Below are 16120 nucleotides of genomic sequence, written 5' to 3'. Positions count from 1 at the left end.
ACTACATTAATACCAGCTTCAAAAAGATCTATGGTTTTGTTTGTTCTGACACTTATGTTCAAGGTCTGGCTCCTTTTCAACCTTGAATGATTCTCATCAAATATCAAAATTAGTTTTTTAAAAATATTTGCTCAATTATTTTTGTCCTGAAACGTTTGTAAAAATATTTTGGAAATATCAAAATAGTTTTTCTAAGTCTTCTATGCAGCAAAGTTGATACTTGGAGCCCTTTCAAAACTCTATTCCCTTAAGTTGCTTATTTATTCTCATGATGAATCTACTGTGTTTTTAATAGGCATACTCATGTTACTATAACACTTCTACCTATCATGGATTCAAGCTTATTTAAAGTAAAAGTTCAAATGTCAAGGCTGGTATTATAAAGTAATAGTTCAAGTAATGAGGCTGGGATTGTAAAGTAATAGTTCAGATGATGAGGCTGGTATTATGAAGTAACAATTCAAGTGATGAGGCTGGTATTTTTTGTAACAGTTCAGATGATAGGGCTGTATTATAAAGTAACAGTTCAGATGATAAGGCTGGTATTATTTTCATTTTGTACTTAGTACTTTGAAGAACAAAACTGTAACAGTTGAAAATGATTGTATATATTTTTACATATTTTTGTATTTATTGGAAGAGTGAAAGATTGTTACATATATTTTGAAAGACTGCTTTAAATTGAATTGATCCCTCCTCTCTTTGACTATGTCTGTCTCTTTCTCCTTTTTTTTATGTAGATATTAGTCTTTCTGTCTACTTGTTGCTACAATTCTAAGTCTACTGTTGATGCTCTGTTCTTGTCAAGGTGCTAAACTTGTTGATGTCAAAACAAATGTGTAAATAATGGTTCCACACTATTTTGGTGTTGAATGTAAATGTTAGATTTGTTGTTATAATGACAATGATTCACCAATAAATCATTTAATAGACCTGAGTTTCTCTTGTTCTTAATGGTTTATATCCAAATGAATAATATAGGTTTTGTAAATAGAAAATAATCATAGTTGCTTTGAGGCAAGAGTAATAGAGAGATGTGTGTTTTACATGTCTTGGATGTTCCTTCAGAATTAAAGATTATTAGATGTTGGCCCAAACCTCATGGGAGACAGTGTGGGATGGCTGTATGCAGGGTTTGAACCATGGACCAACAAGACAACAGTTCAGAGTGCAACAAACACATGACCAGGCTGCCTAAATTAAGGATAATCAACAAAAGTCTGAAAAAAGGAGGCAAAAAAAAAAGATCTAATATGTAAAATATATTTCTTGTTTATTTTTTTCAAAGACAAAACATCAAGTGTGACAGCTTCTTTGAAACAGGTTTGAGTCAATAAACTGTTAATAGTAGGATGTTTGTGCAGTAAGTATTGCTTGTGTTATGTTCATTGTTTAAGACAACCAATTATATTTAAATAGCTGATGCTTTAAACAGTATTTATTTTCAACAAATCAATCAATGTAGGTGAACAGCCAGGGTTTTATACAAATCTAAAACTAATACGTGTCATTGCATTGCTTTCCCTAAATACTAGCTAACAAACTCATGGGAAAGTACAAACTCAAATTAATGCCACTTTGAACATTATGAGCTTTGTATATTTTTACACAACGCTGCCAGTATCAACAGTTTTAAATTATACTGAATTATGGCGATTTAATAAATGGTGGCTATTCGTTACACAACATAAGGTATTAAAAATCATCATGGCAAATAAAAAACATTATAACTAACAAATACTTTAAAAAAAATTCCTTTTTGCACCATAAAACCCACTTCTTTACATTCAAAGTTGATAATAAACTTATGTAGGGTAATTCACTAGATAGTAAATACATGGAGGGTAGTGAAATAGCCTACATGTATTTACTATCAGACACACATGAAGCTTGAGCAAAACCTTAAATGGAGGATATGTGGCTGAGAGGAACAGACGGTTTGGCTAAAGGGGTTTAAGTCCAAAACCAAACCTGAGCAGAGTTGTGTTTGCTGAGCACCTAAATGCAACATGGCAACCTAATCCCAGATACCTCCTCAACTCACTGGTCTTGTCCACAAAAGAGATTGGACCATAGTGGACTGAGCATTCTACAAGTATGAAAGATAAGCATTAAAACAAAAAAAAAGTGTTGTTGAACATGGCTTCTTAAATTCTGATGTTCCTGGGTTTTAGAACAAACAAAAATATGTCTATGTAATTCTATATCTAAGTCTCCTCTCATTTCTCAAAAAGTAAATGGTTGTTTTGTTAATAAAGCTGTTCAGTTCAATGTTGAGGCATAATTGTGCAGTTATTTATGAAACAATTTATTTTATTTCTTGTTATATTCTTGTATTTTTATCTTGTTTTATTCAATATGTTAAACATAATTAACTATTTTAGTCCACTATTTGGTTCAGAATATTTCTGTTCATCATCCTCCTAAAACCTTCATTTAAAATGGCTAAATATATGGTATTAAAATTACAATCAAATAAATTGTAGGCCAACAGATACCATCATAACAAATCTTAAAACTTAATTTTCTCAGCTGATTCTACCAACACCATTAAAGATAAAAAGCAACAGAAATATAAAATCACACACTGGAATGTTTGTGCATGTCATCTCAGTAAAATGTAAATAAATCAAATGGAAAAAAAAAAACCCACACCAGAATTAAAGCTAAAACATGAACATTGAAGAACACAGCAGTTCAATAATAAATAAAAGTAGGTCCAAGGGGAGGTCAACGGATGACAAAACATCTGCAGGCCAATCACAGTTCAGAATTTTTCCTGCTCAAGAAAGAGCAATGGCAAGTTAATAAAAATCTGAATGAAACAAAAAGGAATTTTATAGAAAAATAAAAAAATCAGGCACATTAGTAGTTATGGGACTTGTTCTAAACATCAATATAAGGCATCAGAAGTATTATTACAATAGCATTAATATGAATTATATTTTATTATTGCTGTTAATATAATAAACAACAAACAAGAACTAGCCAACAATAAATTATAATCTACTACTAGTGTAAATCTGTAATCTAAGAAATACAATTCATTTATTGATAAACATAATTACTGAACTCATTGATAATTGGTAAAGGTACTGCATAGTTTGACAAAAAAAATGTATGCTCGTTGTTTGCATATCTCTGGTCTCCAGATTGTTTAAAAAATTAAAAAAATATTATGCTTAAAAAAACAAATTATTAAAGAAAGTGGTACATTTAATAATAGAAATTTAACATGTTCCCAGAACCACAATTATAAATATTACATGCTTATTACATATATATATACATACATACAAACATATATATATATATATATATATATATATATATATACACACACACCTAGCCAAACACTTCTAAAATATGTAAATGTAAATATCAAAGACATTATCTTCAAAAAGATCAAGTTATAGATGTATCTGAATTGTAATAAGGTAAGTAGAGATATGTAAGAACAATTGTTGTCAACATTATTTTGATTGCAGTATATAAACTGATTAAAAAAACAATTATGAAAATAGATTAAACTTTAAATGTATCAACATTTAGATGTCGCTATGAATTTGGTTCTTGATAAATATTTTTTTTTTTCAAAGTCTGTTTTGTATTTTCTTTAGTAACATTTAATCAAATTGAAAAAGATTGTAAAATAAATGACAAAATTTACCTCTCAATGCTATAAGCTATGGAGATCAAACGCAAATGATTGTATTGACTTTGTATTGTTTATAATCTTACATTTTAAAAAACGAATAAGTTTTTAAACTTCTATATATGTGTCGATATACACTAAAAATATCTTATATAAAAATAAATTTAATAATTACACATTTTAAAAGCATTAAATACAACTGATGCAAAAGTTGTTTTTTTAAATAATTAATGCCTTCTAATTTTTTTCTTAGATTTAATGCAACATAATTTAAAGATTGTATGGAGAAAAAATTGTTCTTTGTAAATAGAAAAAGAAATTCTAAAGTTGTTGGTTCCTTTATCAATTACTTGAGAAAATGTGAAGGGAAACATTCACTCAGTAAAAATGCTCAAATTTCAGATTTTTGCCAACTAAATTGGATTAATATTGTATACTTATATATTGCTTTAATATCATAGGTGCATATTTTTTCATAGCTATAAACAATGTTACAATCTAGATGGTTTGACAGCATCTATCTCTATCAAAAATCGACTTCAAGTTTCAATGTCTTTTTACACAAAATAATAAGTAGCAATATTTTCAGATAAAAAAATGTGTACAAAGAAATGTATACAAGTAAGGCAGCGATGCTAAAAACAACAATTATTGTTCCTAAAAAATCAACAAAACATTGAATTGATAGGGCCTTTTGGTACATTACAAAAGATATACTTTTGAAGATAATAAGAAGTTAAAAGAAATTGTAATTATTTGCAATTCCATTTTAAATCCCCTCATCCCATTTCCCACACCCACACCAAATACATTCTGATTGTCCTCCCAGATTGTACAGATTTATGTCTCTTTGATTTACTGGGTGTCAATGAGTTTCTATTTATAACCAAACACTAACACCTACACTTTTTTTCAATACCTTTTTAAACCAAGACTAAATGACTGAAATAAATTGACTTTTTTTTCTTTTCTTTTCATTTTTTTTTTTTGATTGACCAATTTTTTGTGCTGCTTTGAAATATTTTTTTTTTCAAAAATGTTTATATTTCTAGATTTCTGACATTTATTGAAGGTATTGTTTATGATTAGTGTAAATTGTTTTCTTCAAAATTTATCAAAAAATAAAAGAAGAAACGTTTTTAGTCTTAGATTTTTTGTTATGCAATAAATAGATGTGCCTACTTTTTCCGACAACTTCTGGCTTCTGGCTGCAGATGAAGCAGGTTAGACACAAAAACTCTGAAGATACGACTGAAGTCATCAATGAGGTTGAAATCCAGATGACTCCAGTCATCCTGTGGTTGATGCCAGACACTTGGGAAAGGAGTTGATATTAAATGGAGCACCTCCACACCTATAAGATGAAGATGAAACAATTAAGCATACTGATGGAACAGTGGTTCCTAACACACCCACAGAGTAGCAAAAGTCTTCTAAAACCCTGGACTTTTGCAAAAGTTAAATAAAGAGGGTCAAGTTGATAGCTTAAATGTGAATGAATAGCATACAGTACTAGTGTGAGGTAGGTAGGGGCTACGCAGTACATGTGTGTGTCCAACTGTATGTATGTAACTATAATAGGATAATAATAATAATACCACTTAAAGGTGGTACATGTTCTGAATGAAATAATGCACTGCTACGCAGGCATGGAAACAATACTTAATGAGTTGAAACACAAAATATAATATAAACATTTACACTAGTTTCTCCACAGATAATGATTTACTATAATAAAATTAAACTTACTGAAATAATTTTTAAAAATTGGTTTACTATAATCACATTATTCAACTGAGCCTGAACTACTTAAATCTCCCTTTATAGAACTATATTTATCTTCTGGCAATAGTTATACATTGCTCAATACTTGTGATCTAGAAATTCTCAAGCTATTCTAGTAGACACGAGCCCCTTCTAAGACTCGTTGAGTAGTGACGTCACTTGTACTAGTAATAATTATTTAAAACTTCCACGGTAACAAAACATGTAGGAATTTATTTGTGACAGGTCAAACTACATTTGTAAAAATTATATACCTAACATTTTCGCCAAAATGTTTTTCTATAAACAAATTTGTATGAAAGAAATAATAAATTATACATTGAATAAAATAAATTGTATACACATCAATTTATGTAACTTATTACAATAAATACAATTAACACCAAACTGAAGGATATAGGGTAACAGGAAGTTATAATTTAAGAGACTACTCAATTTTCTAAAGTCAACTACATGAGATGAGAACTTTATTTTCATCAATACTATTTTAGAAATATTTAAAAGCCTAATTTTCAAAGTTTTCTTACTCTAATTATCTAGTCCAATTTTTATGAAGTTTATATTAACTCACTCCGTCTGTCTGGGTGGATTCTTTAAAAATCTTTTTTCTCCAACTCCCATTCTTGGATCAAGTTGAAATTTGGTGGTAATTTATTTAGCAAAACATTGCAATATTGACAGATATGACAGTGATTCAACAGTGCTTTCCTTTACTCAGTATAAGCTTTGTTTTTTTTTAAAGGATTTATTTTATTTTTATTTTTTTTTATTAAACTTATTAAGTAGTATAAATCAAGAAGACCTTAACATATTTTTTGTATGATGTCATTCAAATATTTAAATCTTAATAATATTGTGGTGTAGAGTGTAAGGCCAATTATCGCAATCTGGATCATAGAATACTGGGTGAAAGAGCAGACAGCAGACAATCGCACTTCAATCTAGTGAATAATAATTTAACTTTTAATCTATTACTCTTTAAAAAAATCACTACAAAACTACAGATTTTCAGATTTATTTTAAGTCGCAAGTTTAATATTGAAAGTTCCATAATATTTCCAGACCATTTATTAAAAGATCAGATACTTAAGAAGAGAAATACAGCATTCATGAAACAAATTCCGACACTGTAGTAATTATCAATGGGTCTCAAAGACCAAATGCTTCTTGATTAGCTTCAAAACATTACCTCGTCTCATAAATGGAACATGGTCATCCTCTATTCCTCCCCAGCCAATTTGAGATGAGAAAATAGGGCCCTTGTGACCACCAGTTAAATATTTGTTACTGCGAAGATGACCCTCTGCAAAATGAAAGATACAAGCAGAATGATCATTGTCCATTACAAGAAAAAGAACAATGATGAATTTAACCAATTTGTGAAATCTAAAAACAAGTTTTTATGAACTCATTAAATATATCTAGTAAAGAAATACAAATACTTAAAGCACAAAAACTGATGATAAAACAAAAACTACCATGGTGTAGAAAACTAAATAAAAGAGACTAAAAAAGGTACAGCCTTTCGATCGGATATTAACGACAAAAAAAGAAATTCAAAAGTAAGAAAAACATTTTTGATTCTCTTCCTTCTGCTTGACTTGACCAATATCTTCTTCTTCTTCTTCATCGTTCTCATTGTTATGTTGGAGTGTTCATATGACTAGACCAATACATGAGATGAACTGCGCAGTGGTTTCCAAATCAGGGAGCTCTCCATATAGTTTTCTTTCTATTGGGGTGATTTGGGGCCAATGTCTTATACGGGCCTCTTGGTAAAGAGAGCAGTTTTGGAGGACGTGGTCAGCATTCTCTGGTGATACTCCACATGGGGAGATTTCACTGGTTCCAATTTTGAGCTTCCGGTACATGTGTTGTCGCACAACAGAATGCGACCAATATCTGATGTTGTCAAACTTTCAAATCAAATGTGAGTAGCAACTAAGCATTATTTATATGATCTTGTACATATGATCTAAGTACATACTGAACATTATATTAAATCTGGTACATATTATCTAAGTACTGAATATTACCTATTTTGACAAGATGCTTATAAAGTTCTTGGGTACTTTCAAACTGTTGATTAAACTGTGTGTCTGTTGTACCAATTAAATCCAATAAGATAAATTCTCTCTGAAATTTATAACAGATTAAGTTTTTATAAAAAACACAAAAAAAAAAAATACATTACTGATTTGTCTGAAAACATTGTTTCTGCAAATGTAAAGGGCAAAGTGGCTGAGAGGTTAAGTGCTTGGCTTCTAAACCTGGGGTCCTGGGTTCAAATCTCGGTGAAGACTGGGATATTGAGAATTTTGGTATTTTTAGGGTGCCCCGAGTCCACCCAACTCTAATGGATACCTGACTTTCATTGGGGAAAGTAAAGGTAGTTGGTCGTTATGCTGGCCACATGAAACCCAGCTTGTTAACAAAGATGAACTTAACAAGGACTGAAAGGGAAACTGCAAAGTTTGTTTTTAAATAGTAAAATCTGAAACTTATTGTGTGCTAGTCAAAAGTTTGTTAATGATAAGTCAAAGGTTGTGTAAAACAAATAATGAAAGACTGAGTACAATAAACAATGAAAAACCTTTATTTTAACTTTGCCTTGACAGATCAATAAACTTTATCTACATCTAACAGTATATCCCACTAAATAAAGGTGGACAAATAACAAACAAGAAAAATAGAAAAGTTAAGGCTTTTCTTTGAGTCTCAAATGTGTGAGAGCTATCCAGCTGTCTCTTTCAGAGGCAAGAGCTGCTTTCTCTATGCCAGTGAGGGCAAAATGGTGCCTGGTTTAATCTTGCTGCTTTTCTTTCTGCCAATGAGGGCAAAATGTGTCTGAATCGATCTTGTTGCTTTTCTCTATGCCAGTGAGGGCAAAATGATGCCGGAGTGGAACTCTGCTTCCAGGGGCACCACTGCTATGTCCTCCTTCTTTAAGCTCACCAAATCGTATGACATAAAGGAGTTTGTTATACACAAATATTGACTATGGAGCATGAACCTGCCAATATACTCACTATACTTGATATTTTCTTCACATTTGGATCCTTATTGTCACTTTCCCTTTCCCATTTGCTGGCCAGATGTCTTGCACCATAGATAGAGTCTGTAGCGGTCCAGTCTTTAAATGCTTCTTCTCCATCTAAGAAGAGAAGCTGTAGTGTCAGATCTGATACCTGCACCAGAGAAGAGAGATGATCATTATTGCAAGCAAGAATATATTAACTAATAATATAAATGAGAAAATCTAATGCTGTTCCAGTCTCCAGTAGAAAAAATATTTCCATATTAACTTCAACAACTATCAATAAAAAAAATTTGACTAGTGTATCCTTCATGGTTATTTTGAAGTAGTGAACATTTACAAATTGTAAATAAATCTGCACACAACCAATCAGGGGAAGGGGGAGAAATATAGGCTTTCTAGTCAAATGTGAATATTCGTTTTTTATGAAACTCACATCTCTATTTTGCGTCTGTTCCAGCTTCTTAATGTTTTCTTAAGTTGAGAGTCCCAAACAGAGGATGTATATTCCATTATTGGCCTAACAAAGGTTAAATAACATTTAATTTTCTGTTCTTATTAGATTTATAGAAATTTCTTTTAATAAACCCTAATGTTTTGTTTGATTTTTTGATAGTTTCATCAATATGGGGATTCCATGACAGTTTTCCATTTATTATAACACCTAAGTATTTTGCGTTTTTAGTCTGTGTTCTGGTTTACCATGAATAAGATAAGTGGAATTAATTTGTTTTAGTTTTTTGTTAATCTTAATAACTGACATTTTCCTAGGTGGAAAGACATGCTCCAATTTGATTCCCATTTCTGTAATTCATCTAATTCTCTTTGTAAAATTTCTGTATCTTGTGTTGTTTTTATTGTTCTATATATTATGCAATCGTCTGCAAATAATCTCACTTTTGTTCCTGGACTAATGCAATTTGGTAAATCATTTATGTAAATTAAAAATAGTAGTGGACCTAAGACTGTTCCATGAGGTACACATGAGTTTACTGTTTTAGGTGTTGATTTAGAGCCATTTATTATTACAGTTTGTTCTCTCCCTATCAGAAAATCCTTAATCCACTGATGCAATGGACCATCAATGCCAAAATATTTTAATTTTTTAAGCAAACTATGGTGGTGAACTTTGTCAAAAGCCTTGGAGAAATCTAATTGGATAGCATCTATTTGCTCACTAATATCTAAGCCTTTTGAAAAATCAATTTATTCCTATTAGTTGTGTTTCACATGATCTATATTTCCTAAAGCCATGTTGGTATGGAGTAAGGAAAGTATGTTTGTCTAAGTGGTTTATTATGTTTCTACATATTATGTGTTGTAGGATTTTACATGTGATGCTGGTTAGTGATACTGGTCTGTAGTTTCCTGGGTCAGATTTTTCTCCTTTTTTAAATGGGAGGGGGGTGTGACATTAGCTTCTTTCCAGTCCTTTGGTATTCTGCCCTGGTTAAGAGATGCTCATTGATTAGTTCTTTGAGTAATCTAGCTGGAATACCAACAGGTCCAGATGCTTTATTTGGTTTAATGTTTGCTAATAGTTTTTGGATCCCCTTTTCTTGTACTTCTATATCTCCTATGTTGTCTACTTAGTTCAAATTAAGTAATATGCCTTTGTCTCCTGGGGTTGAGAAAGCTGATGCAAAGTATTTATTTAGTATTTATTTATTAGCTTTAGTTTCATTATCATTATGTGTTATGTTATCTTCTCCGTTTAAAGGTACTATGCCTATTGTTTCCATTTTCTTAGACGTAATGTATAACCATAAATTTTTGTTGTTATCCTTAGATATTACATTGTTTATGTATTCACTCTGCAGCTGTCTGCTTACTTTTTGGGTTAGGTTTTTAATTTTAATGTACTTTTTATAAACTCTTTCTGCCATAGTTTCTTTAAATTTTCTATAGAGGTTTTCCTTTTGTTTACAGAGCATTATTAAACCAGCATTTATTTATTTTGTTTGATGTGTATTTAGTTGGTATATGCTTTTCTATTGTTTTTAAGAGTTTTCAATGAAATTCCAGAGGTCATCCACTGGTTGGTTAATGTCTTTTTCTGATAAGAATGTTTGTTGAAAGTTTAATGCACCTTGGTGTAGTTGTGTTAGGTTGCATTTGTTTTAGAGTAAGATTTTTCTTTTGGGTTTTATATTGGCTACTGCTTTTATATGACTGTATTTTAATGATATCATGGTCTGATAGTCCAGGGATAATATTATAATCTACCACTAATCCAGGTCTGTTGATTAAGAAGAGATCTAATGTGTTGTTTAGTTGGTTTTTTAATGACAAAATTTTCCCTACCGAACTTTTATCCGTTGAACCTTTTTCCATTAGACACTGCAGCTGTCTAGCTGTTTCTAACAAGATAGCACACGGGACTGCTGAGTCTGTGGCAGCGACAAATCTTAAGAAGATATCACAAAAGTAAGACATTAAATGATGTTCTGTGCCATGGTAAATAAGCTACGATGAAAGCAGAGCATGCCTAAGTACAAGAATTTTAAAATTTATTTATTCATGTAAAAAATAAAAAGATTTCAGTTTTTCCACACACTGGACCTATAAGAGAGAGAGAGATCCTTCTAATTGTCAGATGTAATACGTTATTAACTGTAATTTTGAAATACAAAGTTGAAGTATAACCTTTAATACATTTTTTTGAACAAACTTGATTTTTATGCTACACTTGCTTAAAATATCATAGAGTTGTTTTTTTTTTATTTTCCTATTCCTTATTGTACTCTCTTAATAATATTTTTTTTTGCCATTTACTCTTGTTAAAATCTTGGAATGAAAGTGTTAAAGTGTGTCAATCTGTGATGCATTTACACCATTCTGCCCCCCCCTCCCCTTTTTTTTTTTTCCAAAGTTCTTGATTGATATAATACCCTGGTAACTATTGCCCACCATTAACTCAGCACTGTATTCTCCAGAAATGTTTAGTTCAAGAAAGGAACTGAAAACAGTTATAAAGTAAATAATTAGTTTGAAGACTAATATCATGATTTGAAAAGAAGATTTGTGGCTCTAGTAATTCATTCATTTTATTAATCATCCCTCTTAAGTCCTAGCTAGTTTAGACAACTTTAACATTGTTATTATTTCTTTTTATTATTACTTACTTCTTATTATCAAAATATTTAGAATCAAAGTGACAAGCCAGAACCACTTTCCTTGGCTTTGAGGGGTCAAATGTAGCTATTATATTAGTAAATTGTTTTGTTCCATACGGTGTGGAGTCTTCAAATGTATCAAGTTCTACTGTCCAGCTAAGTTTCTTCAGGATGGATGTTATGTGCTGCAAACAATGAAAACTTATACAGAGTATGTTTACACAAACCAATGCTTAATACAGAAACTTTGTTTATAAACACTGCAGTCTACTCACTGTTAATTATAATATGGAACAGTTTATCCATCAATGTAAACTTGTATTAAAAAAAAAATGAGGGGATAGATTTGGCAGACCTTACCACAAACATATATATATGAAACTGTAGCCAGAAACATATATATGAAACTGTAGCCAGAAACATATATATGAAACTGTAGCCAGAAACATATATATGAAACTGTAGCCAGAAACATATATATGAAACTGTAGCCAGAAACATATATATGAAACTGTAGCCAGAAACATATATATGAAAATGTAGCCAGAGAACTTACCTCCTGTACAAGTCTGTTTCCCTCCGTTCCTGAAACTCTCTCTACAACTATTGGTTTTAAAATGTCACTTTTGAAGTAATCCATTTCAGACATGTCTCTGGTCAAATACTCAAGTGCATAATCTTTAGTCACCCATCTAAGAGGTCTTTTAGTTGCAGTCTATTAATAAAAATAATAATTAAATGCTTATGAATCTAAAGGCCAGGTAAAAATTCCTTATCTTGTTGAAAGTCAAAGCTAAGGGACAAAAAGTATTGTTACGTCTCTCCTACTATCCAGGCTCTCTTCAAACTGCACCACACAACACAACAAACTTAAAGAACCTCAAAACTCAGGGCTCCAAAGTATCAATCAGTCTAATTTCAAATATATTGCAACTGGCAACAACATTAACACTGTCTATACAAAAACCTTCTCTCTGCTCCGCACTGACTTAACACACCATGCTGGTTCTCGCCTCATCTTGGTCACATTGCGAGGTAACATGAAGTGTCTTGACTCTAACACACTCGCTCTTATATAGGGTCTCTACTGGCTTCTTGAACCTTCTTGACCACTCCAGTTGATCACTTTTGACGTGACTTGCGTGCGTAATATTTACGACACTGGTCCTTGCCGAACTGGCGTGTACTGTCACTGGTCACGGTTGACCGCTCATCCTGCGCTGAACTGTGGTGATTTGGGTAGGCTAAAAACAAACAGCACTACCCCCATCTGTGTCGCCACCAGGTTTATAACAGTATCCATCTACTGCTTCCTAAACCTTTGTGAATAATGCAGTATTTGGCTATGATTTTTAAAATGAAGGAACTTTTTGTTTGCTTTTTTTGACATGTTTCAAATGTTCCTTCAGATTTAAAGATTATTACATCCTAGCCAAAACCTCATACAGGATGATGGGGGATGTTGACGAGCAAGATTCAAAATGGGGACCGTCGAAACCTTAAATCAGCAGTCCAGAGTGTATACCACAGCCATCTTATACATGAATTTCGGTACTGGATGACTTTTAATATAACAGCTAATATTTTAGTCTATGAATATCAAATGAAAAAAAAAATTACACTTTAATATTTTATTAAGCTAATATGTTTATATAAATATAGTGTTAGGCTAACTTATAATATATATATATATATATATATATATATATATATATATATATATATATATATATATATATATATATATGTAGTGAACTGACCACTCCATATTTTCCTCAGAGAGCTATGCACTCCATGGACTCAACACTTCTAGCATTGCTTCCTTTTCATAAAAAAAAGTTTGCAGGCTTTGTCATTCAATGGACAACAAGTAAACCTTGCTCCACATTGAGCTCAGACAAACCTCATGCTTCATTACATTCAAGAAGAACATTAAGACCTAAATTTTTAAAACTATACATTTAGATTATTTTCACCTTTTTATGTCTGTTATGTTCTTTTAGCGCATTGAGTCTACATTCTGTTTATTAACAGCGCTATATAAATTAAATTATTAGAATACTTATTATATTATTAAATACATATTATATGCCTTGATAAAACCATAAAAAAGTTTTTCTTAAGAAGTTTCACTTAAGCATAAGGCAGGTTGTCTGAATCAGAGCACAAATTTACCTAAATTTAAAAGTATTTTTATTGTGTCTCCATATCTATTGACCTATTGCTATTGAAAACTTTAGAATCAAATATCTATATAGATCAATTAATTTGTCTCATAAGCTTTACACATATTTTAAATGAAATATAATAAATATATAGAACCATGTAAATAAATAAAAAAAAAACAACAATATAATTATTTATTTATATATGAAATATTGTTGTAAATATTTTTTCCACATGCGAACTAGCATGATTATGTTTTGCTGGATGGTGTAAATAACCCCAGTGAGTGAGTTAGTATGTTAAGGGACATAAGTTTTGGATTTCTGGATTGAGGATTATTTTCTTTTGAGTTTGTGGCTCAGTGTATGTGAATTCAATTTAAAGTATTGTAAGACTACTTTTTTAACAGGGATTATTGACTCATTGCAACTGGATTTGTGAATCAGCGAGAAGTTTACTATCAGAATGATAACAGCGACTGGGGGATCAATGAGTTCTTTTTTTTTGTTTGAAATTAACAAAAAAGATATGGATAGATCTATATCTAGACTTTATATTGAGTAATTAGGTCTAAATATAAATAATAGAAATTTAAAAACAAAAAATTACTGTTACTCACCTGTCGCTTAGCCTTCGCTGCATAAAGTATGTGGAAATGGGCAATAATGACTAATACAAAAATAGCAACATTCAGGTCTAGACCTATTTTTCTCATTTTTAAGGATCAGTATAGCCTAATCTTTTAAGTTTAAATTATATGATTTTAGTGAAATAGATCTAGACTATAGAGTAGGTCTCAAAATATAGAAGTCTAGATCTAGATTCTAGAATAGATGGACCTTGTACTCTGTTTAAATCTCAATTATATTATATAATATATATAGATATATCTATATATATATATAATATTACACTTAAATTCTAGCAGTATACTATTAGTAAGTATGTATTGCTCTCAGAACTTTTCTTAACTCTTAGGTCTTAGATTATCATTAGACCCCTAGATAGATCTATAAATCTATAAGTATATACATAGATCAAGAAATAGAATTTATTTTAGATGATACTTGAGTTTGAGATAATTAAATCTTTTTTTTTTCAGTTTTAGTCTTTTTTAGTTTTTAGTCAAATTTTAGGCTAGATCTATCTATAATATAGCTAGATAGATAATCATGATAATGTCTAATTTTCTCGTTTCAGAAAAGAGAACTTTCAACTTTCATAATGATAGTTTCTCACTCAGGTCTCAGTTTCTGTGATTAATTTACTGTGATTCACACTGACATTGAAGAGTAAACAGTAACTGAGTAAGTAACAACATTTAACAACAGTTCAAGTTGAAAACATTCTGAATTGTTTGAATAGTCTAGACCTAGATAGTAAGACTAGAAAAGATAATCGTTTGCAGCTCGTTCTAGGTCTATTATTTTAATTGCCTGATCCATATGTTTGGTTTGCTCAGACGAGACATTAAAGCCATAATAAATTATAATAGAGACCGGAGATTTTAACAGCTGCAACTTGACATTATTTATTGCTATATTCGTCATCATAAACTTATAAGAGTAAACAGAAGAGTTACGGTTAATAATAATGAATAGTTTCCCCCAGACAGACAGATTAATATGTAGGCTAGTGGCCTAGGTCAATCTAGTCATGCATATTAACCAATGACTTAAATTCTGCCAAGTCAATGGTTTTCCAGGCTGGCTCATGCAACCCACTCCATGCTCTAATAGCACTGTTATAGCACTGGGCTAGGAAAGAAGGAGCATTTATACACATTTTCCCTAGCATGTGGAGGATCTATTAGATACGAAGATATTATCTCTGATGATATAAAATAAAAATAGACACCAAAAAACGATATATAGGCTACAAATCTTTTTCCCCACATAATGCATTTTGTTTAAAGGTAATAATTCAATAATTAAAAAGCAATCTTTCTAAACTATTTAAAGAGAATATTTTGTCATGGTCCATCGTGCAAATATTTGGGGCCCGTGTAAGGACATAAGCTCGGAGCCCCTCTCACTACTTAGGCCGGGCCTATGTTAATGTTGTTACTGAAAAAGCCTACAGTGAACTTCACTTGAACCTGGGGAAACACTAGAAGCACTATTAATCGTGTTTGAAGGGTATTAATTTGCAGGAACCACAATTTTCTAAAGGAATCTTCTCTCCCTCTCTTTACACCCTTTTTGCTTTGCACACTGGTCTCTCGCGTAGATGCTTAACTTGAATTGAAACAGCCCTCTTTATAACGCCCCCCCTTCCACACACACATACACTTCATGCTTATCTTATATGATACAGACGTTACTTCAAAACAGAAGATGATTACGTCCTACGCGTCATGCA

The 16120-nt window shown here is 31.2% G+C and overlaps 1 protein-coding gene across 2 annotated transcripts; it reads right to left on the bottom strand.

Annotated features, from left to right (window-relative positions):
• Positions 1 to 518: 518 nt before the first annotated feature.
• Positions 519 to 14924, bottom strand: LOC106057961 (glutaminyl-peptide cyclotransferase-like). 2 transcript variants are annotated; one of them, XM_056024963.1, is made up of 10 exons: positions 14379 to 14924; positions 12150 to 12308; positions 11603 to 11778; positions 10782 to 10884; positions 8470 to 8628; positions 7477 to 7576; positions 6630 to 6743; positions 4838 to 5009; positions 3671 to 3686; positions 519 to 2779 (listed from the first exon to the last, which is right to left on the bottom strand). In XM_056024963.1, exons 1-9 carry the CDS (start codon positions 14472 to 14474, stop codon positions 3680 to 3682), a joined length of 1086 nt encoding a protein of 361 aa, XP_055880938.1. In that variant the 5' UTR covers positions 14475 to 14924; the 3' UTR covers positions 519 to 2779; positions 3671 to 3679. The 2 variants fall into 2 exon arrangements, with proteins under 2 accessions (XP_055880938.1, XP_055880937.1); XM_056024962.1 differs by lacking the exon at positions 3671 to 3686.
• Positions 14925 to 16120: the final 1196 nt, after the last annotated feature.

Source organism: Biomphalaria glabrata, chromosome 3, assembly GCF_947242115.1.
Source record: "Biomphalaria glabrata chromosome 3, xgBioGlab47.1, whole genome shotgun sequence".
NCBI lineage: Eukaryota > Metazoa > Mollusca > Gastropoda > Planorbidae > Biomphalaria > Biomphalaria glabrata.
The sequence above is the reverse complement of the archived record's forward strand: the minus strand, read 5'-3'. Positions and strand labels throughout refer to the sequence as shown.